This window comes from Thermobia domestica, chromosome 18 (genome assembly GCF_964235325.1).
Source record: "Thermobia domestica chromosome 18, izTheDome1.hap1.1, whole genome shotgun sequence".
Taxonomy (NCBI): Eukaryota; Metazoa; Arthropoda; class Insecta; order Zygentoma; family Lepismatidae; genus Thermobia; species Thermobia domestica.
The window spans coordinates 141808470-141835853 of record NC_137471.1 but is presented as its reverse complement, the minus strand read 5'-3'; the positions used below and the strand labels follow the sequence as shown (position 1 = coordinate 141835853).

The 27384-nt window shown below is 34.8% G+C and overlaps 1 protein-coding gene across 2 annotated transcripts; it reads right to left on the bottom strand.

The window, feature by feature from the left end:
* Positions 1 to 15465: 15465 nt before the first annotated feature.
* Positions 15466 to 26206, bottom strand: LOC145674839 (uncharacterized). 2 transcript variants are annotated; one of them, XM_081745066.1, is made up of 4 exons: positions 26080 to 26206; positions 23902 to 24033; positions 22897 to 23131; positions 15466 to 21055 (listed from the first exon to the last, which is right to left on the bottom strand). In XM_081745066.1, the coding sequence occupies exons 2-4, from the start codon at positions 23950 to 23952 to the stop codon at positions 20880 to 20882; spliced, it is 462 nt and encodes a 153-aa protein (XP_081601192.1). In that variant the 5' UTR covers positions 23953 to 24033; positions 26080 to 26206; the 3' UTR covers positions 15466 to 20879. The 2 variants fall into 2 exon arrangements, with proteins under 2 accessions (XP_081601192.1, XP_081601193.1); XM_081745067.1 differs by lacking the exon at positions 26080 to 26206 and having other exon boundaries at positions 23902 to 24289.
* Between the last annotated feature and the right edge of the window lie 1178 nt (positions 26207 to 27384).

Genomic DNA, 27384 nt, shown 5'->3' with positions numbered 1-27384 from the left:
TACTTCAACACGGAAAACATATTAACAACATCGCAAAACGTAATTTAAAATTTCGTTTTCCCCTTTATAGTACAGTCACTATTTTAAAAACGTTTATTATCCATCGCGAATTCCACCCGACATGCAGGATGTTAGTGAACCTGGCCACATGATTTGTGGTACACTCGTATGAAATGCTCTAGAACCTATAAGACTGTCTGGCCCTGAACTCAGTGAAAGACTACCAGGTTTCCTCTCTATATTCAAACGTGGCTTTTTTTTTTTTTTTAACTCCCTATCTCCAAATAGCTAATGCACACAGTTCAGGGTTTGTACCTTGGTGAGGATACAAAGCCTCACATATAAATCGAAGGAATGGTTCGGATTCTACTTCAAGAGTTAACTCCCAGTCACCTACAGCCGTGGTGCTGAGGACATTAAATTCCGACAAGTCAATCAAATAAGGGAAATGTATACTTGTAAGATTCTCTGTGGTGAGTTTCATAGTTGTCAATTGAAAACTAAAAATTGAAAGACATATCAAGATTCAATATGGACAAATATAACAAAAACTTCGGATTTGTGGTTATAAAATATCAAGTAGACTATCTACTAGGGTCAGTCAAAAAGTTAATTGCATTACTTCAGAAATTAAAACAGGATAGAAATTTTACAATAACTTTATTTGTACCGTAAAGTTCCATTCACAAGCTACTTTTTAATGTAATTACCTCTGTTATTGAAGCATTTGTCGAGGCGTGGTACAAGTTTTTCTATGCCTTCTGCAAAGAAATTCCGTCTAATTCCTGATATCTATTCTTGGGCTGCAGCTTTCACCTCGTCATCCGAGTGGTATCGTAATCTCGAAAGTTAGGCTCTTATGAAACCAAACACATGGAAGTCACACGGTGAATGGTCTGGGCTATAAGGACGGTGATCCCACACTTCCCACCTAAACTTTGTCAGAAGTTCGCACGTTTGTTGTGCTGCATGTGGTCTTGCACAATGCCTTTAGACAATTTACTTGGCCGTCGACTTTTAAATTCTGATCAATTTCAGTGCAGTTACGCCTTTTCGCCCACAAAAAACGAATCACTGCATGCATTTCCAATTTGGACGCCACTTACAGCTGTCGACACGTTATTAGAACTAATTATCAGAGCACCTCCACTTGCCTCGTGAAAGCCGCTATGTCACACGATACACATGTCTGCAGTGTTGATACACAATTTCATCAAAATAGCCTTTAACTGAAAATATTTACGAAGAAGTGCAACTAACTTTCTGACTGATCCACGTATTTATAGAAGCTATAGGACACGTATTCATAAGAAAAGTGACTTACTTTTTGCCTTCCTCTATGTTTAATATTTTAATTGAATATTTTCTTCCTCTCTGGGAATGTCAGCAGCACCACTTTTATTACCGTGTCACCGGATTCTTACTTTTATATGTCATGCAAAAATTCTTTAACCTACAAAATTGGCTAAGTCACTAACATCTTTCATTTCTGACACCACACCTTTTGAATATTCCATCAAGAATGGTATGGAAGTCATTCCAGACATCATATCACTAGTTAATTTACATCTACCTTCACTGGACGTCAAAGCTGTGTTTACTTCAATACTAATCAATTTAGCTATATCCTGTACACAGAGGAAACTAAGAGAAACAAGGTATCCGATCTCATCATTTACGAAGTCATAAAACTCCTTTAAAGCTATCTCGACAATAATTATCTAATTTGAAGAATATATTCACAACCAAAAAGATCTTGGGATGAGAAGCCCATTTTCTCACCTACTTAACTATATAGTTATGGATAATTTCGAAAAGAAAATTCTTAGTAATGAGTGCAGGAGAACCCACTCCTCCTGCAAGGCGGTTCCAAGTGCGGCAGGTAAATTTGAACGAGTTGGTTTGGACTTTAAACGCCGCTCCAGTTCATCCCACAGATGTTCCACGGCGACTGAGAGGGCCACAGGAGTCGTTGCACATTGTTCCCGTAATACCACAACATAACATTGACAGCTTTATGGCAAGGGGCATTATCATCCTGATAGTAACATGGGTCCATTCCAAAGAATTTCCACAATGTGGGAAGCACTGAGTTGTCCAAAACTTCCAGGTAATTTGCACTCTTCGTGTTACCAGGTACAACAACAAGTGAGCCTAAGCCGAACCCACATCATTATACCATCACAACCAAATTTCCCTGTTGGCACAATGCAGTCTGGTAAGAAACGTTCCCCGGGTTGACACCACACCCACACTCGACCATCTGACATGAAACACGTGTAGCGTGATTCATCACTCCATAACACATGTTTCCATTGGTCTAGGGTCCAATTTCGATAAGCCTTCCACCATGCCAACCTCCTGGCTTTATTCGTTGGAGTGATGTGTGGCCTGTGGGCACCTGCTCTACCATGGAAACCAAGTGCAAGAAGTTCTGTCCTGACAGTGTTCAGTGAAACTGATGTGTCCGATGCAGTGTGGAACTCCGGCTGGATGGCAGATGCAGTTTGACGGCGAGTGCTGGATACCACTCGTTTCAGCAATTTCCGGTCCCTGTCCGTCAATTTCTTGGGTCGTCCGGGCCGTTTAGGAACACTAATGACACCGTGACGTTTCCATTTCAGGATTACATCAACCCACCGTTGATTTTGGGTGGCGTAATTGGGCACTAACGCACCCGCAATATGAAAACCGATGATGATTCCCCTATCGAATTCACTAAATTCTTATCTGTCTACCATTCTGTCAAATTGACTCCTCGCATGACGCACGATCACTCATAATGCGTTTTGCACCGAAACAAATGACTGACGTCGTGCAAGTTGCTCTGGATTCCTTACGGCGATGTCCTAGCAGACTGACCAGTGACTTTTTGGTAGATAGTGTATATTGTGAATTTTTTCATCTACAAAGATAAGAACATTTTCTCAGACCTAATCAAAGAATTCAAGAACATTTACAATAGTATAAAATGCATCACAGAAGAAAAGTCAGAAAACAGCATTAATTTTCTGGACATCCACATTTATAGGAAGCACAACAAATTCTTCACTTCGGTCTATGAAAAAAAAAAAAAAAAAAAACTCAGATTTCATTTATTTATTTATTTTTTCACAAAGAATCGGCACATTCGCACCCCATCAAAGAGATTATTTGGAAAAAAAAAACTTCTTTTGAGAGTCTTCGGGTATTCTACAAAAGGAACAGAACTCAATGAGAAGATCGAAACACTTTTTGAATAAGGAAGAAAAATGACTAGAAAATGGAAAAGTTGAGCATGGGGATATTATTATTATTATTAAAAAAAAAAAAAAAAAAAAAAAAAACGAAAGTTGACAAAAAATTTGTTTCTTATCCCTCTGGCAAAGCATTTCTGAAAGGTTAAAGAAAATAGGCAATGCCTTGGAATTAATTTCTCGTAAAATCTGGTACCACTTTCGAAAGTTTCTCATTAAGATACAAAAAATATTTTAAAGATGAATTGGTTTCAGGGATCTACAATATTTCGTGTGAATGTTATGAGTCCTATATTGGTATGACAAAAGGAACATTTCAACCAAGGTTAAAGAATATATCAAGAAAGGAAGATTCCTCCCACTTCCGGTCTCTCAAATCATCTGCAAGATACAGGCCATAACATAGAATGCACCACGGTTTCATACCCTTATTCCAATAAGGCAGAAAGAAATGTTTTTGAGTTCTTTTTCATCAGACCCAAAAAACCTAAACTCAGCTTAGATAAGGACATCCTAGATCACAGATGAAACAACAACTTCTCATCAACATCTCAAGAAAAACATAAAATTAATGGAAATATTTATTTATATTTTATTACATTATTTATATTTTTGTCACGGATTGTTTCCAGTTTACACAACTTCACCGTTAAGATTCACAGTCTTATCAAGGACCTAAACAGGATCTCAATAAATGTTTTCTGAGGATATTTTACATTACTTCAAACACTGGGTCTGGAAACATTGCCTTCACTTGAAGTTGAATCGTCAATTGAAAATTATTTCACAAATTCACACTTTGATGCCAACAAAAATTTAAACTAGCTTTCAGAATAAATCTAATTGACAAACTACACAAGCTACAATAAGTGTTCAATGACCTTAGTACAAAAATTCACTAAATTTGCGGAATGTTAAATCTGCCAGTGGAATTAGTGTTTACAACAGCCGAAAATGAATTGAGGAACATCCACATTGAACATAAATTAAAGACATATTGTGGAAGTCCGCTGTTAATGTAAATGCTATTTTTTTTATAAACATAGAGAATTGACGTAAAACACACAATTATTAATCATCATCATCATCACAGGTATTCTGCCCTTATCGGCAGGTCATTTGCCGCAATTATTAAGGGTAATCGAAAATCAAAATTAAGTCACTGAATACATTGCACTAATTGTTAATTAAAGAAAACAAGATTTACGATAGGAAATATACGACGGTGGTTGAGCATGGTCCGCTCCTGACCCATTTCTAGTGATAATAAAGACTTGTAATTTTATACATAATATTGAGCATACTTTAGACTAATATCCACAAAGTTTCAAGACTTTATAACAATTTCTCTTTTTTTGTTACAGGCTGGTGATCAGTAAGAAGTGTAGCCACATTTGAAGAAATGGAAATATCAGAGGTCTGAGCAGTGATAAAATATTGACTCAAGAAAAATCTAACACCGAAGGACATGCAAATATGGTGGGAACTCTTGGAGACTCTAGTCCTATATATGACGTAGTGAAGAGATGATGCCATGAATTTTAATGTGGTTGACTGACCTGTAAAGATGAGCCGCTGCAACGTGACCACATCAGAAATGATTACAAGAGTGCATGCCGTGATTTTAGTAGAACGGTGAGTGACTGTCTGCCATATAGCTGAGACATGTGGCATCTCAACTGGCAGTGTGCATTCCATTCTACATAAACATTTGTTAATGAAAAAAATCTCTGCACGTTGAGTGCCACCGATGCTGACGGCCCAGTAAAAGAGGACACATTGTGTGACAAGTCAGAACCTGATATGGACCGGTTATACAGTAATAAAAATGGTGCTGATATTCCCTGAGAAAAAGAAACTATTCCGTTCTAGTAATAAACGCAGAGCACAAGGTGAGCAACTTTTCTTACCAAGTAGACTATTTTGTTTTCTTTGCCTCAAGAGACAAACAAAAGCAATAGCCTAGATAAAAGTGACATCAAAATAACGATGTTATTTTTTAATGGCTGAATTAAACTATAATATTAGCTTAAGGAGTTAAACTAATTCTTTAGTAAGTTTTACATATAAATCTATCTACCTATATATTATAAGTAGAAGTTGATTTCGCATATTATACTGGGTTCGATTCGATTCTCGACTGATGGATTCATATTTTTAATACAAGTTACAATAGTGGAAAGCCCCGTGAAATATAGGTAAAAGCTACTTAAAATGAGCATATACCTTTAATAATAATAAACAGTAACACTGTCATTTATCTTGAATGCATAGTTCTCTTTATACGCAACTTATCTATTATCCGTTATCACACTATTTTGTAGGCATTGCCATGTTAGTATAAGGACGAAACATGGCTGAGTATTTAAAATAACTACGCAGTCAACGTAAATAACAATTTTATTATGTATATTTTAATTTGTTATACCTTTACTGATTTTAGGCTCAACTTACACAGTCGTGGTCCTCTTCGTAAAATTTGACTCCAGGTGCCGTTCAATCTTCCTCCAGGTGAAGTTGGCCGTACATTTTCCCTCCTGCTTTTGCAACCGGGCTTGGGACCGGCTTAGGCGAGTTAAAAATGTACTGCAGTCACCTCTGCAGTTTTCCTTAAAAATAAAACATACATTAACGTAACACTAAATGAAATAGAAGTCACAAAAGAATATTACGTATATTTCATTTATGTATTTTTATTCATAGAGTATGTGTTTGTTTGTGTTTCGACTCTTAAGTTGTTTTCGGTGCAACTGTAGACTAAATTTTTCCAAATGAATTCCGATTAAAGAACATTAACTATTCATTCCTGTTACTGAATTGGTTTCATTGATTAATGCTAAAAAAGTGAAATATTAATAAGGTACAAGCTCGGAAACCTTCATAATAATTCATCAGTTCATGCCATCAGATCTCATTACTGGTACAATACAACCGATTCTATTCTTTTGCAACATCTATTTTCCTTATAGACATAATGTACTACACACTATGTATTAGGTAATTATAATAATAATAATAATAATAATAATAATAATAATAATAATAATAATAATAATAATAATAATAATAATAATAAATAAAAACTGAACCGAAAACTCTAAGACGACGACCGCGGAGATTTTTTTTTTTTTTTTTTTTAGATTTAAAATTATGAAATATAACAGAGGTTTTTAATATATACACAGAGATCGGCGTATATTTTTAAGACTCTTTTCCTTACTTGGGAAATCCACCTTCAAATAAAGGTAAAAATAAAAATCCTATCCTTGCTTATATTTATGGTGTCTAATTATTTGAAAGGAAGGGGCAAGCGTATGGCTAGATGGAGAGAAAATCGAAGACGTTAAGACGTTCGCTTATTTACGAAGTCTATTATCCTCGGATGGAAGAAGTGAAAAAGACGTAAATTCAAGAATAGCGCAGGTTAAACAAGCATTCAATATAAAACGACGACTACTAATATTAAGAAATGTGTCGTTGGGCGTTCGAAAATGATTTATTAAGACTCTGGTATGGAGCGTGGTGCTTTACGGATCAGAAACGTGGACACTGAAAAAATCTGAAATATCCAAGGTCGAAGCATTTGAAATGTGGTGTTTGTGCAGAATGCTGCACATATCATGGATCGAAAGGAAAAGGAATGAAGACATACTAAAGGAAGATAATGAAGGACGGCAGATCATAAAGATAATAGGAAAAAGAAGAAACAGCATGCTTGACCATCTTATTCGGCACTCTGGATTACCGTGTTGATAAAGGAAAAGGCAGAAGAAAAACCAAGAAGAGGAAGCCAAGGATAGAATATCTAGATGCCGTTACGAAGAAGAGACCTTATCAAAGTATAAAACAGCTTTTTCAAAGGAGGGAAAAGTTTTAAAATTTCCATGTTGCCAACCAGCCTATGGTTAAGGACAAAAAGAAGAAGAATTACTTGATGCACAGAGTGCAACCAATCGCCAACCCTCAATCGTTTATTAGCCATCTCCACTAGTCAGCGGCTAGAGTGCGCGCCTTTAGTACATGTGATCTCGAGTTCGATTCTCGGTGGGAGGGCTTTGAAATTTGATCGTTTTACGTAAATGTGTATTCCACCTTATAAGTCTACATCTCATATAGCCCTGGTGATCAAAATGGACGCTGAATCAACAAATCAACGGTTTAACTCAGTAATTACTAGAAAATGTGAGTTTAGGTTTACCTCGGATCACAAAGAACCTGGGTAATCGCCATTTATTATTATTATTATAATTATTATTAAACTTAATCTATTACTAGGTTAAACATATCCCTTCTTTCCCCTATATACTAGATAAATGCTATGATGATATCTTTCTTCTTTCTCATTCCTGGAAAAGCGAGAAAACACAAACATGAAACAAAAATACCAAGATTATAGCAAAATCACACTTAACGAAACGTTTAGTTAGAATGTTTGCTAAACTACTAGTTTTAATTTTAGTTTTAACAAAATATTTTAACTGTTGTACCTTCATAACTATTTGCTAAGCAGTGAGTTGTTGCACAAGTGATGCAGGATTTGGGGTACCTCAATGTAAAACATGACTGTGATCATAGTGATGTTATCTATATATACCGTGTTATATATCGTTCAACAACTTGTGTTACTTATTTTAGCTATACACCTCGTAGAAAGTATGGATTGTGTTTCCGTTTTGTGTATTGAAACCATTTCTGTCGAATCTATCTCCACGAATTTAAACTTCACTGTAGCGTGCATAGATAGCTGAGCAGCATGTGAGCTCTGTCATCGGTATTTCAGCCTCAAGATACAGTAAGTCTCGAACATTAGTTTAATACTGGTTACAAAGTAAAGGACAACCAGACCCAGGGACAACGATGCGAGAAGTTGTACGGAATTTCCGTCGCATGGCATTGGAAAAATTATGAAATGTCTAAAAGATGGACACATTCGTAGCACAAGAATGTACAAAGAATCGAACAAATTGGTACTTTTAATTAAGAAAAACAAAAGACTGGAGGTTTTCTAAATACAGCCGTGAAGAAGAGTAATGAGAAAGAGTTAGAAATAGTGAAGGGAGAAAAGTACAATTTAGAGAAAGAGAAACTGGTTGGGACATTCGATGAGAAGGACATGATAGAAGCTAAAGTGAAGTGGAAAACGGAGAGCGAAAGAGCCTACAGCTGATGGACGGTATTAAAGAGAAAATTCCTACATCAAGATGAAGAGATTAGCTGAAGAACGTGATGCATAGAAGCTTCTTTGTTGCAGCAAACTATCTGCAATAATGGTAGAATATCTGATTATGAAATAAAATGAATGAAATATTTTTCAGTTTTACGTCCCACGGATGTGCCGGCGAGGCTAAAGGAGACTGTGATGATGAGAAATGAATGGAATGGTGGAATGAAGAAAGTGAGAGGAAACAGCAGAATCACACACGGTGTTTGTCTACCATAAAGTTCACTTGGCGTGAGCTGGGATCGAACCAGGGACCCCTTACACCAGAGGTGAACGCTCTACCACTGAATCTTGATTATGATGGTAAACGCTGCTCCTGCACAATAAAAGAGATTCGGTTTTAGAACGCGTTGAAGATCTTGTATGACATTTCGCGCGATAGCTAGATTGCGCTTCTGCTCCTAAACACTTTCTAAAACAACAGTTATACCCGAAGATCATGGCAATTGTGTAGTTATCTTTAGATGGAGTGAAGCCCTCAATCCACGCGAATCCATTATGATCTAAAATTATCAGGAAATTACCAAATGCATCAAATCTACAACGTCTATGGCCACCATTGTTGAACATAAAAGGCTCAAATCATGTTAATGATAATAATGCTATGCACACTGTATTGCTGAACACTCATTAGGATACGAAACTGCCTCGTCCAACATATTCGTCAGACCTCTCGCCCATTATTTATCATATTTTTCTACACTTGGACTGCTTCTTGCACGAACACGTTTTCAATAACCAAATCAGTGCTCAGAATGTGTTATGAGATTTTATTAGATCCATAACCGCAGACTCTCAAGCTACTAGGATAAATAACGTTGTTTCTTGTTGGCAGAACTATATTGATGATGTTAGTTTTTATTTCAATAAATTTCGTTCAGTTTCATGTAAGTTGTGGGCATTTGAACCTGTGAACCAAGATCCTGCATTACTGTGCACCAATCTAGTAGGAAATTAAAAAAGATCAGAATACTTACGATATCAGTCATCATTAAATATATCTTTTAAATAGCTTCTTCCTATGAAGAACTCCAGAACAAACTGAAAAATTAGTCTCAGCGAAAAAAGATTAATTATTTAAATAGCCAAGGAGTAAAGCAAGATTATTTGAAGACAAAAACGAAACAAAATGAGACCTATAATACACAATACGTCAACTGAAAGTTTTACTGAACAAATACACAGAATATATAATGACGAACACAGACGGACTCTCAACATGCGGCGACAAACACCTTATGCAAACTGGGCAAACCCCTAAAGACTAGACTGAAGATACACAAAACACATTTAAACTTATGCACCACAGATCAAAGATACAAGGCAGAGAATAGGTTTCCATTTGACAGCATAAGAGTATTGTATAAAATCAATATAATGGATTAAGAAGTGACAAAATTTACTAACTAAATTCTTTTAAAAGTAGCATATAGGGACATTACTTTTATGGTATTATTTAGATAATTTAAACAATATGAATAAAACCACACTATTACTTATTATGTTGAAAACCTTCTACGTGAAATATTACTTTTATTACAACCTTATATATATACCCATAATGACCTCATCAATATTGGAAACCATCAAAATATAAACATAGTTGAAAAACTTGTACAATTTATCTTTCATCAAAACAATACATGTAACCTTATTTACTGATATGCAATATAAATGAAATTTGAATAACAAAATTACCTCTAAATTACCAGTCTGCTGAAATGAAATTAAAATTTAGTTATACAAGCTTATATTATTCTTCAATAGGAAAAAAGAGAGAGAAAATATAATTTTTCGTAGAAAGCGATGAAGTAGCTACTCATTTACCATCTAATCTTACTTTAAACACACACACACACTAACTTGTTAGTATTCTTAAGCAAACCACGTCATATACACTTTAACCCACTTAACATTTTTTTTAAAAAATACATACTCTTTTACAACACGAAATAAAAAACAGCATATACCTGGAAATAACTGCGATTTGTTCTAATTTTACAACCCTATGAAAGCAAAAAACAAAATCCAGTTCATTCATTCATAAGACTACTTGTTTTAATACTAATTTTAAAAGTGCGCCAAACAACATTATACCAAATAACTCAATTTTACATTAACATATTTTTATATCTGCTCCAATGTTACTGGATACTTTTTCATTTACAAGCATTAAGTGTCTCTATAATTTCAACATTATTTCCTATTTTATTCCAAGTAACCGATTCTTATGATGACCTCTACATCTATCTACCTACCTACCTCTACACTACATCCTATTTTAGCCCGAGTAAACAATTCTTAGGATTTAAGATTGTCTCTGTATTTACCTACCTACCAACACACTTACAAACTATATGTATGGTATATCTTATTTTGGCCCTATGACTATTTTTTCAACCTCTAGGTTAATAGTTTTGGAGTATCAAACGTAGAAACATCAAGTGTAACCGTAGAGCTCACCAGGTGTGATCTAATGCTGTAAATCGCTTTCTCGAGGCTTCAGCCACAATTTGTCATCGAATGAATGATCTCTACAGCGAGAACTTAATGAATGATAGTTGTGTGTACGAGGGCACAGAAAGTTTTAAAAGGGACGTACCAAGGTAAATGGCAATGGTAGTCACAGGCGGAAATCTGTGACGATGTGGTTGATTAAAGACGTAGATTTTCGTCTTCTGAAATGTCTGCTGTCTTCCCTGAAATTTCAAGATCAGTTCTCTATGGCTTTTTGACTGTAATGCCTGAGTACAAGAAACTTTGTCCACTGTGAGTTCCAAAAATTGATTACTGATCACCACAAGTCTTAGCAAATAGACTCGGCCTTGAAATTTTTGGAACGCTACGACGCGAAAGGAGAGGGTTTCCTGAACAAAACTGTTACGAGAGACGAGACATGTGTGCAGTTCAAAATTATAGAGATGAAAGTCCATCCCAAAGCTAACAAAGGCTTATGGCGTCCATAGCTAAGTGATCAGAAAGAAATCTACTTTGCGGAGGACATAAGGAAACTCTTGCCAAGGTATGATAAATACTTTAATCACAACGGCAGCTATGTAGAAATAGCATAGGATTGTTCCTGTGATATATCAGTGTGGTGTCTTGAGTTAGCAACATTAGGACAATGTTTAGCAAGTGAAAAATAAAGTGTTGTTCGAAGATTTATAAGTTTCTTAAGAGGAATATTTAAATTTGGAGCATAGATATGTATCTTGGTTGGCATTGCCATAATTTTTAGTTGAGTATCAGCAAAGTTGAAAACAATACACTTTAGAAGTTGCGTCAAAATGATTCAGTGGAATATTCGTACCGGTTCTTCATAGCAAGTTAATGAATTTACAAATGTGCTGAGGATTCTTATATGAGTTGCAGGGTCCCATTGAACTGAGAAGAAATTTTGAATTCAGGTAAGGCGAACAAACAAAACAGATTTAAAAAGTAAACGACCCGTGATTCAGTGGGGAATCCATACTAGTTTTTATTTTTTATATCAAGTAAAGCAGTATTAACAAAGTAGCATTGTATAGATATATAGCTCACAGGCATCTTTTACCTGACAAGGAAATTTAAAGGCAGTAATTCAAAATTTATTAACACTATTTCTACAGTAGATCAGAATGTGTAGTTCCACAAGCAGTTGATGTCTTAAAAAAACGTGTACTGAGAATGACCAAATTTGGTCGTTGAAACGTGTATGTCAACTTGTTAAATGACTACTTTGATAAATCGATTTATTTTTATTAATTTTTATATTCATGTTCTTATTTGTACTTTACTAGAGATTGAAAAAATAGCCCTCGTGTGTGCTTATATAGTAATAACACAACATCAACAAGTTACAAAACAAAATACAATATCTTGTTAAGATATTGTTTACATCTTCGTAAGTACAATGTTTGTTTTTCTTTCCAACAGAAAGGTTATCACAGACTATCCTGCTTTGCCAACTTAATTACTTACTTTACAAAATACACTGTTAAGGTACATTCAATATTTAAAAGCAGGAGTAAACATTTGAGTTAAGTACTAAACCATATTAGTGATAACTAGTAAAGTTAACAAAGAAGTTAGTTAAACAAAAACATTGATATATACAAATTGAAATTGTAAAAAATATGAACGAACAAACCAACACATTTAAATATACAATTACGCAGTAGCGTAATCATATGAACATTTCATAATTATCTATTCACAGAACAAACACAGATAAATATTTAGAATAAATTCTAACATGAAAATATGTACACATATATATATATCAAAATATTTTCAATGAATTCTCTTACGCTTACATTAAAAAATAAAAAAATACACTGTACTAAATTCATTCAATGCTTATGAACTAAACTTAGTTAAAAATATACTAATTATAACTATATTAATTACCTCTTACCTCTAGTGGGCCCTTCGCCCCAGGGATAGCGTCATCATATGAAGAGGAGCTATTCCTGGACACCCCCTTCGCCACGAGACACTGCACAACTATTATTAAGCAACAGCAAACAGATAGTAGTACAATTTCTAATTTCTAATAAGCAACAGCCAAAAGATAGTAGTAGAATATACTAATTTATCTTTTTTACGAAATAATATCTATCAGATTACTTTTTGATGTTATACGTATGAATGCAAACTGGAGAATAAATTCTTTTTTGTTGTCCAAAGGAAACCACTATCTGATTATTGGTTTTCTTTATTTACTTTTAAATAACTGCACAAACTGCCTCGCTGCAACAGATTTCTACTGAACAGAATTCAGTAGATATCATTTTGCACGTGTAGGCGTCCCACAGGAAGGGGATTTTATTTATTTAAAAAATATATAATAAATATGTACATTTATGTGCCACTGCTTGACAAAATTACTGTGTTAATGAACAGAGTAAAAGTGTAATGTTGACTTCCAGGTTAACTGTTTATTATAGTATTTTGGATTTGTGAAAATTATGAAACGTAATGCATCATTGGTGCTATAGTAGTTAAGACGCTCGAAAAATCAAGAGATTTTCAGACATTTGAAGACACTTTATGTATCAATATGAGTTAAGAGGACGTTTGAGAACTTATGCAACCACTTGAAGACAAAGAAACAGCTGAAATTAGACATGTAAAGATAACCGAAGCTATTAGAAGAAGGACGAAGATTATAATTTTTTCTAGAGATTTTTTTAGAAGAAAGAATCATACAAGTACTACCACAGAATGAGAATGAGTGTATAATTTATCACTCACGGTTGTAATGGAAAAGAATTGTTCCACTCAAATTTCACCAAGATTTGGCTTATCTTTCACAACATGACTGTTTAGAGAAAGAACTAATACAATATCACTTTAACTGAAGGAAAACCTGATCATGACGTCACAACTGAAGGAAAAACTGCGAACTAAAGGAATTCATTCAGTTCAGTCAGTTCTTCATGCGGTTATTTGGACCGAAGAACGATTATTTTGGACTGAACAAACCAACCGTCTTTTGCTATTATAACTATGCTATTAACTGAAGAAAACACAAAGTTGTCTCAGTTCAGGTTCTTTCATCATGATAGCTTGTAAAAGTAAGGCATTGTTGGCTTTTACTGAAGCCTACCGTGCTCATCCCGAACTTTGGAACATGCACCATGTGCATTATGCGAATAGGTATAAAAGAGGGGAGGCATATGATATGTTATTTACAAAATTAAAAGAGTTGGAAGTTCAGGAGACACGCGATACTGTTATTAAAAAAAAATAAACAATCTACTGTTGGCATTTAGGGAGGATCTGTGGAAAGTGAACGAATCCAAGAAATCTGGGACTGGAGGTGAGGAAGTGTACGTTCCAAAACTTTGGTACTTCAGGGATCTTAGAAGTGCACTCCATAGAACCTTCGGTGAAACTGAAGGAACTGAACTGAAGGACTGAACTCGATTAACTGACGGTAGTCCACACACTGTCAGTTTAATTCATCATAGGTTCGGTTAAGTAAGTTTCTAGCTCAGTTGGACTGATCAGTTAGAACTGATAGTGTATGGAACCCATAACAGAAGTAATTCTGTCACTCGTGCAGGGTTCCCATTCAAACTAAATAATCGAATTCAGTGCTTCTGCATGTTTTTATGGTCCAAGATTTACGGTAGGGAAGGAAGTTCATAAAATTAATCTTTACTGACCGCACAACGACAACAAAAATCGTCTGAAGGTTGGCATGTTGCAATGGAATAACTAAATTTGTCTTCATTAAGCCTTATGTCAACTGTGCATACAAGAAACAGATAAATACTAAAAGAATAGCATTTCTTTTGACTTTTACTTTTTTTGATAAGCTATTCCTATTCATTTGAAAACTTTCTAGATTTTTGAGATTTGATAATGAAATTCAAGGTTCCACGGTTAAGTGAGCACCCTGGTGAAATGTGTAACATAAGAAGGAGAAGAAATCTGAGCGAATGAAAATGATTTATTACGATTTTTAACATCTCTCTGATCGACGATTGATTGAAAATCAACATCCCTTTGCAGCATCTGGACAATATTAGACAGGCATCCGAACAACTACTCAGGGTCGAACCCGATATTAGGCGCAATCAAAGAACCACTCAACCACGAAATGGTACTGTAGACTATAGGAGTCACGTTTGATGTGAATTGCAGTCCTTTCCTCGTGAAAAGTACATCGATGTTTCCACGGATTACAAAAGAAATAACTGAAACAAATATAACGCCAGTAGCCAACAAGGATATGTTCGCTTTTATTGAGAAGAACATTGTTAACTAAACCAAGTTCGAGTAATGAGCACAGGAATATATGTAAGGGCTCTAAGCTCAATGATGCACTACAGATAGTGTGTGATTTTAATTTCTTTATTTGGTTCTTTATATAATGTTTACGTAGTCACGAAAGGGAACTATTTCGCCTATTGTGCATAAACTTTTGATCCGTTATGTTTCAGTTATTAATTTTGTGTTTCTTTTTCTTTATTTTATTTTATTCTTTTATTTATATTATTATTATTATTATTATTATTATTATTATTATTATTTAGAAATAAGACTTTTAGTGGAAAAATCCGTGAAGAAACATAGCTATTTCGCCTATTGTGCATAAATCTTTATTTGTGATGGTGATTCCAAAACTATTATTGGAAGAAAGCTTGCAATAGTTATTGGGACTCATCAGCTTTTCTGAAAGAATCTAGGAAATTTAACAAGTAATAAAAACAATTTTTAGTGTTATCAGAAACTATTTGTAAATGGCCTTTCTAGAAAATTCAAGCTGTTACATGCTTTTTGTAATTTTAGTAAAAATTGTATGTACATTCTTTATATATATAAAGAAAAGTGTGTGCTGTCATGTTGGAGATTATTGAAAAAGCTACTGATTTACAGCTCAGAACTAACAATTCAATTTATTAAATGTAAACCAGATATATTATAACTCAGAACAATCGGTTGCTCTTTATTGGATAAATAATCATGGAGCTTGGGGAGTTCAAGAAATATGTCGTTGGAATTTCGTAAACGATTTATTAAGACTCTGGTATGGAGCGTGGCGCTTTACGGATCAGAGAAGTGGACATTGAGAAAAGCTGAAATATCCAAGCTGGAAGCATTTGAAATGTGATGTTGGCGCAGAATGCTGCGGATATCATGGACCGAAAGGAAAAGAAATGAAGACGTACTAAAGGAAGCTAATGAAGGACGACAGATCATCAAGATAATAGGAAAAAGAAGAAACAGCATGCTTGGCCATATTATTCGGCACTCCGATTGGATCATCGTGCTAATAGAGGAAAAGGCAAAAGGAAAACCCGGAAGAGAAAGACCAAGGATAGATTATCTAAATGCTGCTACGAAGAAGAAACATTATCAAAGTATAAAATCCCAAGCGAGAGAAAAGCTTTAAAATTTACATGTTGCTTGGTGAACAAGAAGAAGATCATCCCAGAAAGAATGGAAGGTTAACTGGTAAACTCGGAGTGCCTGAAATATATTTAGCAGAGGAAGCTCCAATAAGAATTCACATTTTGGTATAAAGGAAGATCGTTTGAAATCATTGTGCAACTATTTTGATAGCACACGTTTGATTAATTTGAAGATTCAACTTGCATGTAAATTAGTCTCGATTAAAATTATTTTAAAGTTCAATTTTATTATTGTTTGGCCACGAAGTCGTCTTAGAGAAATATGTGAAGGTATTACCGACATGAATGTTTTGTTTATAAAGTTACGTAAGAAAAATTAGATTCCCCGTGGAGTAAAGGCTAAACGTTCCATAACTGTCAAAGAGTATTAGATGTAAGTCTTCCCTCTTCTTGTTGATGCTAGATGGGGTAAATTGTGAGAGTGATCTACACAAACAACAAAGAACTCGTGATAAATAAAAGATAGAAGGATGTTAATTTTGGTACTTAGCAATATTGATGGTTTATGGAAAATGGAAACACTGTCATAGGGTGAAATAGCGGGAACACGGAAGGTAGTCTCAGCTTGTTTAATTTATTACAACAGCGTTTATTATGGTCTTTAATTAATTCTAAGTAATGGAATATACACCATGAAAATCGAAACAAAAGAAATTCACCAAAAATATGCCAATTAATTTTAGTAAGCATATTTTTTTTAAGTTTGTCAAGCAGTGTAGAATGTAAAATTTGTCAAGATTTACGAAATATATGATTCACATCTATTCCAAGCGTAATGATTTCCATTTTTCAATTAATCTAATATTTATTTTATTACAACAAATACTTTAATTTTAAACTTTTTATTCTTTAATTAACTAATATTGATATGAAGTCTACACTATACTATATTTCTACAATCTAATTCTAATGCTTTTTGGAAATTAACCCTAGAGTACAATGATCATGAGAAAAGATGTATCCGTATTATGTACTCCAATCTACCATTCAAAGAGCGCCATAGAACACGTGGACATTCTCATGAAAGCTCTTTGCATAGCATAAGAATTTGACGATACGCACGGAATAGGAATAGAAATTTGAATAAAAGATAAATGGCTTTTAGGATGACCTACAAATACACTATAGTGAAGAAGCATGTGCAGCTTCAAGCATGACGGGAAGACATCATGCGAAATACCAATTGATAAGGTCAATTATTTAGAAAAGAATCATATCTAGATGCCGTTATTTTGAGAAGGTGATTTGGAAGATATGCTACATACATTGATAGTGAAATCGATGTTTGAGAAAGAGGTCATAAAGAAAAAGAATGGTGTCAAGAGAAGGTTTATCAGTTTTCATAAAATGATGCCGATCTTACTGTCACACAGTAAAGTGTGTTCAATATAAATACGCACAAAACTTCTAGAGGACAGCACCTGTCTCGCGTGGTACATGAAATGCGGCAGACTTATCAGGACGATGAGCCAGTAGTGCACCAACAGATACAGGAACAAGTGGTGTTATCGTGACCTTGTTTGACGGTGAGAAGGGAATCAAAGGAAACCCTATTGTGGGAACATTGTTGCGTTGATCTGGATTTGCTATCAATGCCCAGACGTACCTGGTACAGTGCATTAAGAATAGACTAACACCGTACATACGTGCAAATTATGAACCAGGGACATGTGTGTTCTGGCCTGATCTAGCGTCCGCGCATTACCCCAAAGTTGTGACTGAACATCTCAATCATAAGAAACTTAATTTGTAGCGAAACAAGATAACCCAGCTAATGTTCCAGAAATTCGACCCATCGAAAAATTTCTGGACAATTTTGAAGGCTGCTTTCAATGCTAAGAGATGATATACTACAAACCCGGATCAGCTCATTCCACGGATCCGTTACTGCCTGAAGAACATTGATCTATTTCTTAAACAAAACCTTGTAAGATCCACCAGACGTTGTATCGATAAAGTACGTTGTGAGGGATGAATTTTAGGAAAACGAAGTATAAATCTGCTTGTTTGTTTAAGTAAATTGAAGAAGAAATTTGCTCTCATTGTGCAATGCTTCACAAAGTGCATCTAGCACATTTCCGTTGGAATGTGTTTTCTAACTTTTAAAGGACATTATTCTGATACATTATCTTGATTGTTGTTGATCTCTGATATATTTGATGTTTTAAGCACTATGTCAACAAATAAAATATGACCTCAGAGAATTCTATTGAATGTATGCAAAGGCAGTTAATTTTTAGCTCTATGTAGGATTGTCAGAAATCCAGTTGTGAAAAAGGAGCAAAGTTGATGTTATGACGCTTAGCAAATTATTCATTTTCTCCTGACTTGTTGTACTTAGGATTAATCTTTTTTTTTCTTTTTCTTTTTTTTTCTACTTCGCTTGGAATCTATTTTACTTTTGTTTTCCTTTTGTTTCTCAGATTTCTGCATTACTCAATATATTTTCTATTTCTATATTATATATACATGTTCTACGGTACTACTACACTACGTTTTATTTCTACACAACCATTCTACTTTAACACTACTTTCTACCTACTTCATATTTTTTTATTTTTTTTTATATTTTTTTATTTTTTTAAATTTTTCATTTTTTTTTTTTGCTTTTTATATTTTTTAATTTTTTATTTTTTATTTTTTTTTATTTTTTGTTATTTTTTAAAATTTTTTTTACTGATTTCTATATTGAGTCTATAACAGTGCATATGTATTGTGCAAAGAAACAGTTGGAATATTTGTATTACATGAAAATGATGTAAATGGCAAGGTAGAGCTTGCTCCTTTTAGGTTATCCTCAAACTGAGTGATGGCATTCTCAACTTTCGATCACTAAGTCTGAGGCTTGAAATTTGTAACCACCTTTAACTTTTACAATAAATGAAACTCTTTTGGTAAGTGTAGCACCATCATGTGTAAATACATTGACCTGAATTTTTAACACTATGTACTAGATAATTTTATAGTCCTCTTTTGTATTTAAAATCTATAATCGCTGAAATATTTAATGTGACTCAGAGTCAGTATGTTTCTCAGAAGTCACCCCAACACATTCAGGCACTTGTCCAATTGTGATAGTGTTTAAATCCCTCCACACAGAATTCGGGAGGTTGGTCTTTGAACCACTGTCGTATGGTGACCTTCATTTCATCATATGTAAAATGTCATCTCATCAAAACCTGTCACCTTAGCAGCTTTTTTAGCAGACCCAAAATGTGAAGGCCACAGAATGACAGGTCAATGATATAGGGGGGATGGTTCAACATTTTTCATTTGAATCGTTGGAACAAGTCCTGTACTACTGGAGCTATAGGAAACGTATATGGAAGTATTTGAAACTTTCTTTGATCTGAGGTCAAGCGCGATTTTCGTTTTCTTGGAGAACAAAAATGTAACAATAATCATTAAATACTGTTATAAACTCAATACAATATAAATTTCATGCAGAAATCTTTCTACTACAGTGATACCTTTGAATAACGGGCATTGATCGGACGTAACTATTTGTCTGTAAATGAAAGTTGACAGTTACAGAGAAGACATGTTCCAATTGTTGGGGGAGTAAAGCAGAAATTCGTTTTGTAAACAAATAGAAGTATCATTGAAGAGATGTGTTTATGTGGAGTTGCAGGGGAAGATACAAGCACCAAGGGAAACACAAGTAGTGACTTTTTCAGGGAAGAAAAGAAATTTCGTGTAGAATTCTTGGTCTTATAATTGGTTCTCCACCATAGAAAGTGTTGAAGGAGTAACGCCAGGAAGCAATTTAGTTTGGATAGATGTACAGGAAAATGAAGAATGTTATGTGTAGTGGTTCACCAATTTATTGAGATTGAATTTGAAAGATGTTTTGTAGAGAAGAGAATTTCTGTTTACTTAGCGTGACCACGTTTTATTTTTAAATTGAAGGAAGCATTTTTTGTGCTGAATATATATAAACTGAGAACAAAGAGCTTACTAAAGCATTATGAGAAAATAACACTGCTGAGGCTCCTGTTCTATTATAATACAAACAGTTTTATAAAATCTGTCCGTATTATGGAGGTGTCCGTTATTGTGAGGTTTCACTGTATTAGATTCTACAAAACGACTTGTCGTTAAGAATTAGCAAAAGCTTACTATTGAATTTTGAGTAACTACAATTACTACATAGATTATATACACATATGTACATCATCCTTTGGTCTAATGGATGTAATCTTGAGAGGAAGTGGAATATTCTGAGGTAAAAAGATCGGTAGTTTAAATTTATTTTATAAACATAATACTTAACCCTTCTGCAAAATGACAACCTAAAGGATTGAAAAAGATGAATTAAAAGTCGCCGAGTTGAGAGTCCGTCAAATTACCCGAAATCATAACTGCAGACAAGTAATACAGAAAATTCGAGACACAGACGTCAAAGAGAAATATCGAAGACTTACAAATACATAATACAGATAAGGACATTAAAGCGAATTGATAAAACGAAAGATATATTATGTTTAGATATTCTTATCTTTTTACCTCAATTCCTCTTTAGAGGAAGCACTCTCGCTCATCGTCGCACCAAGGAATGCAGCAGCAGCAGGGGCAAAAATAAAACTTGAAGCAGCGGCCACACTGAGATTCATGGCGGAGATGGAGTAAGTTGGGAGGAAGATCCCTGTTTCCATGCTCTCTTTCCCACCTTCTTCTTCTTTCCTCTCGTTGATCTAAAATGAACAAAAATATAAAAATAATGAGGATTTGAATTATTATATTTTATACAATTTAAATAGCATTATTTCTAATTTCAGTTTTTGTACTTGGGTTCATCTGGGAACTATTAGTACTCATGGGGACTAATGATATTTAGAGGGAGGTTACACGTTGAACACAGTATTATACAGTTGAATACAGTAGGCTTTTCGCGTACGAAATGGGCCTAGTGTCTCAAGTCTCTGGGTATATAAGTCGCAGCGTGTTCGGCGTAAGGCCATTTCACAGTTGATAATTGAAGCTAGTAGATGTATAAGTGATGGGATTCTTACAATTAGAAGTAAGTGGATACTTTCAAATATCTAGGATCAATATTAATAGACGGAAACCATATTCACGAAGAAATTAAATGTAGACTAAAAGTAGAGAATTCGTACTTATTCAGCTCAAAATCTCTTGTCGTAGCGAATTCTGTCGAGGAATTTGAAGCTTAAAATATATAAAACGATAATCATGCCTGTCATGCTGTATGGTCGCTTACTCTGAGGGAAGAACATATATTGAAAATATTTGAGGACAAGATCCTGAGACGAATATTCGGACCGAAGAGGAACGTGAAAGCGGAATGACGGAAACTTCATAACGAGGAACTACATAATTTATGCGGTTTACCAAACATTGTTAGGGTCATCAAATCTAAGAGGGTCAGGTGGACAGGTCATGTAGCCAGGCTGGAAGAAAGTAGGAACGCTTTCAAAGACTTGACTGGAAGATCAATCGGGAAACGACCATTAGGAAGCCCTAGGCGCAGATAGGAGGGCAATATTAAAATGGATCTCGCAGAAATAGGAATACAAAACAGAAGCTGGATCTAGTTGGCTTGTGAACGCGGCATTGAACCTCCGGGTTCCATAGGCCATGAAGTTAGTTAGTTAGACGTAAGGTATTGCGCCGTGAAGATAAGTGAACTTCCCGCAAAACTGCGCTACATTTTCCAATTTTATTTCAGTAAAGGTGTAAATATTGCAAAGACCTGTTAAGAAATTTCTGCTGTTTACGGGCAAGATAAGATAACAGTCACTTTCTTTGTGGAAATTTTTATATCCAAGATGCTCCTCACAGTAGGCATCCAATCACACAAAAAATAGGTGATATTCGGGCAAAAGTCGAGTAAGACCGACATATAAATAGTCATGGCTTCGCTAATGACCTAAAAGTTCATAATCAAACTACCGTGTTCACTTGCGTAATAGTAGCACTTTTTGTATTTATTTATTTATTTATTTATTTATTTATTTATTTATTTATTTATTATTTTTTTTATTTTATTTTATTTTTTTTAAATGCGAAAATCCAACTGCGACTATTAAACGAGGAAAACTGCCATTTACTTATCGCTATGATCAAGACAATTTCGAATTTTGATACATACAACATTGTGTCAACAAAAAAATGGAGGGTGGAAGAAGTAGGTTGCTTGATCTCTATTGACAGATGGGTCACGATGTTACGTGTCAGTAAACACGAAAAGTTCTTTTGCAATTTCGGAGGAAGTCACGTTCACCAAGAGAAAACTTAAATGATTAAAATATATTTATATAATTTGAAATAAATGAATATAGACAACTAGACTTGTTTACCACAAAAAGTTGCAATCTACTGGACTAGGTATGAATTAGTTGCATTTCAGTTCAATGGATAACATCAGTAATCAGTGCTATAAGATGGTTTCACCGTGTAACCAAGTAAACATTTGTATACTGGTACATAAAAGATTAACTCATAAAGATTAATGATCATAACTCTTATGGTGATAACACTAATTTGTACAGATTAAAATATGAAAATAACTTACACCAATTGTCGCAGGGGTCCACTTCAAAGCCCAAACAAGCCGAAAACGGGGCGACAACGCATCTAGCTGCACAACTGATCACACAGAGAAGTCTACTTCGCCAAGATATGGGATATGGATACGGCGGCTCCTGAACTGGGTGTTCCCTCAGATTATCATCATCGACTTCTCGCGGTGACCTCTCGGTCGCCTCTTGTCGCTGTTTTCTCGGTCTTGGTTCCTGTCGCCGTTCGTGCTATAATAAAACAATAGAAATTTAATGAGAATAGAGAAGCATTATTTATTATTCTTGAAATTTCATATAGAAAACTATATATAATGATAATTCTAAGCTACTTGCGTTTCGGAAAAAAAAAAAATCAGTATCAGTGATGTCATTCAGCTAGTTCGCACTGATTCGCCCGAACTGGTTGTTAAAATCACCTCTCCACCTAATAGAGGAGCACTTATGAAAAAGAAAGAAAAAAATAGTATTGTTCTTGAGAATCTAATATATTTATTTTCCTTTCCTTTCCAGCTTTAAAAGAGATGATTAACACCACATTAAATAATTTTCAAGTGTTTGTAGATAGTCAAGGTTTTCCTAAAGCAGAAATTCATCAAATCATCAAGGAGGCAAGAAAAATAATTAAAGTTATTGCTGAGAGTTAAGGCATTCAGTTTAATAAACAACGTAACTACAGATAAAAGAAACTACCTCCTTGCTGAAACTCGCATCTCACCTCTGAGAATAACTTCTTGTAGGAAAGCCTTTAGAAGAATGGGATGCAACGCACTGGTAAAAACGTGGTTACACCAAGGGTATTATACACGTGCCGATTGTTGGGTTAAAAAGAAAGCAACATCCGAGTATTCTAAACATCGACTTTAATTCTAGGCTTATCTCAACACCGGCGAGTTTTGCAAACTAAATATTCAAATATGCATTTGCATGACTTCAATCTAATACTGTTATTAGTATCATTGGAATCAATCAATCAATAAATAAATAATAAATCATCTTACCTCCTTGATCTCCTCCACGAAAACTTCTTTGACCATCGTCTCACGGTCCATCTGCGAGGTCCCAGGAGGAGAGGTGGGATGACTTCGTTCCTCAGTTGGTGGTGGAGTGGTCCGTTTTCGTGTTGCTTCCTCCTACGAAATATAAATCAAGTTATTTTAGTTCCAGTCCAAATCTGTTTCATCAATGACTCATCTTACTTGTAACAATACCCCTGTACTTTTATTTCCTATGTAATATCTCTAGTTGCATATAAACAGCATTAACAGCTAGGAATTCAGCAGTATATGCGTAAACAGTGCTGTGTCAACAATAAGTACAATCTCCTACTTCAAGTGAATTTTGCCACATGTGTAGTACCATTTCTTCCAGCATATTAAAAACAGTCATTTATTATTGGTAAAGAACGACACATTTCTTAGCGCCACAAAAGTTAGTATCTTCCTTTTTTCGATTTTCCCAAAAACTAAGCATAAGAATTTAGCTTAAAGCATATTATTTCGTTCATTTCCAAGGGATCTATCGATTTATGTATGTCTTATCCATCGGCGCAAATCTGTCTTCAACATTGGAGGGGGGGGAGGGGGGACGGGTAATACCGTTCCTTTTTTTAAGCGATGTTCAAAATAGTTATGAAGTAGGAAAATAATGCTGTGGAGGATCAAGGGAGCACAAGTGTCTTCAACATTGGGAGGCGGGCAATTTGAGGCTTATTCTGGAAGGGTGGGGTGGGGGGAGGCAGAGACTCATATTAAGGTGGATGAATCTGATTTCCGAGGTGAACCTGTTGTATATTATACAGCAAGGAACATCAATTTAATCTCTCTTTCCTTTGTAGCAGTCGGACACAAATAATATCGTATTTCTTCTCCTCACCCCCAAAAATACACATTTCAAATCGGATTATTGGGGGGACATTCCCTCCAACTCCAAGATTGAGGGGATTTGCGCCAATGCCTTATTTTTGGACAATATATTAGTTAAATAAAAATAAAAAAATTAAGAGTTCATGATAATTTCGGGCTATATCTCATTAAGAATCTATGTCTTAATGAAAAGCTTAATGAAAGGTTACTTTAACGTTTTACCTCAATAAGCTCTCGTACAGGATAAATTATTTAAGTTTATAAATTAATTATTTTTTCCCTCCATTTTCTCAAAAACTACGCATGACCTTTTACAGTCGCACATATCATTTTGTTCTATCGATTGGTGTATTTCTCATCTGTGAACATTTTTTTTTTTTTTCATTAAACGCTAAGAGTATTCTAGAATTGGGTTAAGGTACAATTGATTAGTGGATTTTGCTTTATTTCTGTAATAGAAGATCGAACTATAAGTATGGATGACAATTTCACTTCTTCCTTTTCAGAGGTAGCAGCGAAGGAAAAAAAACTGAGTTAAACTATATCCTAACCAACTATTAAATTAAACTCCGGAATGCGTCTAAATACCAGTTGTCAATACCGAAATTTTCAAGGGAATCTCCATTTTCTTCAGAAGCTTATTTATTTACATAAACACACATTGCTCTTTTCAATCACATTTTATGGTTTCCATCACATAATTAAAAGAAATATATATTTCAGATATGGTTAAGCTTACATCTAACATTACATAGCTTGTAGCAAATATGGTAATTCATAATACATAAATGTTTCTGTTTCAATTAATTATTGGGGTTTCATCTGTATTGTGATTTTTTTGTTTTTACCTGTGGAGTTATGCTTGCTGGTAATATGGTGAAAAATAAAAATAAAACCAATTAGTTCAGTAAATAGTTTGTATTAACTAATAAAGCTCAGCTGATAACATCATTTTCCCTGATAGCTCGAAATAATATATATGATTTGCTTCAAACTTTTCAATCTGCAAAGAATATTTGGGTCGTGGTTCTCTTGATGCAATGATCCATTATACGCTAAAGAAGATGGCGGCTTGTATTGAATTTTTCGGCATTAACGAATAGTTAGAACTGTGAGCGTCAGTTTAGTTTCTTCAGAAGTTATATCTTAATATCTTCACACTCACAATTTATACCTTTTGTCAGAATTTTTACACTTAGCGTTAGTACAAATAGAAAAAAAAAAAATTTATAAATTTCATAAATATAAATAAATAAAAAATAAAATAAATAAGAAACTACTGATTATAAATTAATTTCTATTTTATTGTCTTACCGTTCCGCTTTGTCTCCGCCGGAAGATTAAGCTTCTTATCCTTTGGAATCTAGATAAACTAAGATAAAAAAGAAATTAGAATTCGTGTGAACATAAATTCAATTTAGTGCACTAACAAATAATAAAATAAATTAATTTATTGTAAATAATTTCAATTAAGTTTTTGAGTCTTATTAAGTCCATTAATATAATTCTCGGGTCTCTAACAAGCTACGGTCGCTAAAAGTGCATAACCCACAACAATTTTCAGAATAATATATATGAATAAATAAGACTTTGAAGTATTACCTGGAACGGGGAGGCGGTCGAACAACTGGACCATACACACGCCTCCTCTCTTCATCCTTAGGCCTCCTCTCTTCATCACTAGGTTCTTCCTCTCTGTGGCTGCCATTAGAGTGTGATCCTTCCTCTTCTTCCACTTGCACTTCAACCTCAGCTTCACCTAGTTGAACCTCTACTTCTGGAAGTGCAATTGCTGGGGTTCCCCACCTCTGGAACTGGAGGATTCGCCACAAGCAATACACACTTCTGAAGAAGTTAGTCATAGGAGAGTCTTCTCGAGGAATGCCACTGAGATCGTAATCGGGCAAGTCCACGATTTGCCATGGCATTCCAATTCGAATCCTCTCAGAACTTATTAGGTAAGATAAGGACACTCCAAGGACCGAAGTCTCTGGAGTGGTCATTATCAACAAAATCTTGAGACCGCTGACACGCTGGGCCTCAGACATATTAATAATGGCAAAGATGGTGTATGGTGCATAGCCATATAACATTCTCAGCCATGGTACAGACACTGGCTGCGAATGCAATGACATGACTGAGGTCGAAGTGTCAAGTAGAGAACAGAAACTCTCATCACTACTGTTGTCATAAGAGTGCTAAATCAAAGAAAGAAAAACAGACGTAAGTCACATTAAATGGACAACCATCAACAATACATTACTTTAAACACATTAGCAATTCTTGAGAAACCTAGTTGGAGCGCAATTATGAGTAATCGCCTCAGCCCATGAGCTCTTGCCAGACATAGCTTAAGCATGGTTTGGGCATCGGCTTCCGATGTGATTTTTTTCGGAGGTTAGAACCTCGTAATTCAACTGACTCCCCAAATGTCTCACGATGCTATATCAAAACCGAAAAACATATACTTCCACCATAGATACTAAATTTTAATTTTACCCTAATATCTTGCTCAGGAGGGGGGTTAAACCTCGTACTTTTCCCTTCATATATATATATAGAGTGTTTCAATAAACAACACTTACAACGTTTGGGAGGTGATTCTCGAGACTAAGACAA

What these genes read in the sequence shown, in the direction of transcription:
- LOC145674839 (XM_081745066.1), bottom strand. Translation starts at nt 23,952, where the DNA reads ATGGACCGTGAGACGATGGTCAAAGAAGTTTTCGTGGAGGAGATCAAG. An exon ending in TCGTGGAGGAGATCAAGGAG is followed by an intron (nt 23,132 to 23,901) that starts GTAAGATGATTT and finishes GTTTTATTATAG; the next exon opens with CACGAACGGCGACAGGAACC. An exon ending in GGACCCCTGCGACAATTGGT is followed by an intron (nt 21,056 to 22,896) that starts GTAAGTTATTTT and finishes TGTTCATTTTAG; the next exon opens with ATCAACGAGAGGAAAGAAGA.